This window comes from Echinococcus granulosus (genome assembly GCF_000524195.1).
Source record: "Echinococcus granulosus chromosome Unknown EG_S00120, whole genome shotgun sequence".
Lineage (NCBI taxonomy): Eukaryota > Metazoa > Platyhelminthes > Cestoda > Cyclophyllidea > Taeniidae > Echinococcus > Echinococcus granulosus.
In genome coordinates, this window is record NW_020170500.1 from 61,030 (window position 1) to 63,621 (window position 2,592).

The following is a 2,592-nucleotide window of genomic DNA, read 5'->3' on the forward strand; positions in this document are numbered from 1 at the left end:
ATAGGTGGCAACCGGGATTTTTAGGCGTATGGCAAAGAAGAATGCTACAGAGGCAACGACCTCATTACTTGTCATTTAGTAACGAAATGAATGATGTGGTTAACAAGAAACCGCCATTTAGGGCCCACCAACTTATTCATTGGTGGATACGACTGGGTAAAACACCAAGTGGGGAGACATGTTTCCCTTTGGCAAGGATGATCAAAATGTACCAAGTAGGACCAAAGCCCTTATCCTCCAGTGTGGGAGGGGGACGCGCGTGAGGAGAGATATATTACGTTCGCCAGCCCACCTGCACTACGTCGGGTGGTTAAGGCTTTGGCCGAAGGTGCTGCCAGTCCATGCCACACTCACCGCAAGAGGGGGTCAAGATCACGCAGCTGTCTTTGTTTTGCCAGGGGTTGTGTGCATCTGCATCAGGTTCGGTGTGTCAGCGAGGCGAAGAGCGAAAAGTGGCAATAAAATTAGGAAGGATTGTAAAGGATGTGGCGGAGGAGGGAGAATGGATATCACTCACATCGTTTTGTGTATGCATTACAGAAAGTAAAAACGAATAATCAAATCCCTACTTATTCTCTTTTCCTTCAAAAGAGCTTCTACGTTGAGGAATAGGAATTTCGATTCACTTTTAATTATTGACACATGCATTTGAACTCATTTTGCACTTGGCCTTCAGAATATATCACCTTAATGCATTTTCAAGGAAAAAGAAGAATGAATTTTTGTTGTTTAGATTACAGACAGTCAAATCCCAAAATGAGGAGAGAGGTGGAGCAAAGTCTACAAACATCAATTCGCCCCAAAGGTAGCGCACAATTTAGCCTCCTAGCTTTAATAAATTGAGTTTTCTCCTCCGTTTTTGAAAGTAATGCAACGTGACTGAGAGGAAACAGGCAGTCTGGCTTTTTTATTCTCACGGTAGGAAATCAGTCGAGCAGATTCTATGTACTGAGGATACCAGCTATTCGATCAGCCCATTCATACACTCTGCCAAAATCCAAGTATATTTTGTGGAAGCAATGCCTCTTTAGAGCAAATGAAATATTTGGAAAGGGAAATCAAACTGTGTACCACTTGATCAAATTCGCGGAGACGGGAATTGTGTAGCCTCTCAAAATTCTGTGTTGGTGAATTGACAGCATTGACAATACTACCTCCACCTGTGGGCTCGATAAGGCATAAATATACGCCGATGTGTACTTTTTGCAATCTCATCATCACCTCTGATTCACAAACTGCAAAACATATGTCAAATAGGATGTGATAAGGACATGGCTTTATGCAAAGTCGTGTTAGCTGCATTTAAAGGCGACAGAACGTCAGTGAGACAATTGAGTTGCTTCATTTCGAGAGACGAAATTGGCGGAACGCATTGCCTAGACAGGTGAGCAACCTATCAACACATGATTTGGAAGTGTCGTGAGTAGCTGGGCGACAATTTTTTAATACCTACATCATCTGCAGCGCATCCATAGACAGGAGGCGATTGACTGACTGATAAATTTACTGAGAAAACGACAGGGCCGTGTAAAGAATTAGGGCTTATTTTTAATTCACATATTTAGGCTTGCCTTATTAACGGCAGGGTATACAGAAGCCAAAGGCGAGTGGGCATTTTGATTGGCAAGTTGGGTGAATTCGGGTGGCCAGCTGACTTCTTCCCTGGCACCGAATAATGCGCAATTTCTCCATAGGACCGATCCAAGGATGTTCTTCGTGAGAAGGAATTCGGTGGCATCTGGCCCAGACTCCACCTTATTTCGCTAACTCCTTTCTCAACATCCTATCTGCCTAAATAGCTAGGAACATTGAGGGAAGGCTTCTACTTTGCCAAGAAGTTGTAAAATAGACAGAAAGCTATAAAATCTATTTAAGGAATGTTTTTGCAGGGGAAATTTTCACAAATCAGATGCTTTTGGTTGCTATGCATGCACATACACAAACAGCAAGAGAGGGACACAAATGCAATCATTTGGAGTTAAAGCGATAGGTGATTTAAAGATTTTGGAAAAGAGGTAGTGTCATTCGGCGATAAAAATTGACGTTAGGGGGCTAAATAGTTTTGCAATGCGTCAATCAGCCAGTGGGCAGTGCTTCGGCCATTCCAGCTGCAGGTGCTGAATACAAGTGAGTGTAAATGTGCTGAAAATGGCTACGTAAACCACAAGGTGGCTGTGTTTGGTAGTCTGATTTGCTCCTGATTTATGATGTGTCCATTTATAGAGAAAGGTACTTTAGCTCACACATGGTAGAACGTTGCAGAAGAATCACTTAATTGCAACTAATACAAGTTTACTGGTGGACCACCTTGCAATTTGTATCGGTCTTCAAGTTGAGTCCCCTCAAATCCTACTCGTTGTTTTCAATGCATGCTTGAAGGCTGTTCACTTATCAGTTTTGTTTCCTTCAAATTATCGCCGTACAGAGAAGCAACATACCTTACTTTTTGATATTTTACATCTGTAAAAGTGATGTGAACTCAATTGGCATTTCTATCATCCATTCTGAATGGACTGGAGCATCAAATTAGGCATCAGCCACTTCCCTCTCCTCCTTTCAATATCTTCTTCACAAAGTCGGCTATTCAGAGCC

At 42.5% G+C, this 2,592-nt stretch overlaps 1 protein-coding gene across 1 annotated transcript; it reads left to right on the forward strand. All coding sequences in view use genetic code 11, as the record gives it.

Annotated features, from left to right (window-relative positions):
* Nucleotides 1-178: 178 nt before the first annotated feature.
* EGR_08803 (hypothetical protein) lies at nt 179-1,799 on the forward strand (the record flags this gene model as incomplete). Its single annotated transcript, XM_024498052.1, has 2 exons — nt 179-259; nt 1,695-1,799. The coding sequence occupies 2 exons, from the start codon at nt 179-181 to the stop codon at nt 1,797-1,799; spliced, it is 186 nt and encodes a 61-aa protein (XP_024347524.1).
* Between the last annotated feature and the right edge of the window lie 793 nt (nt 1,800-2,592).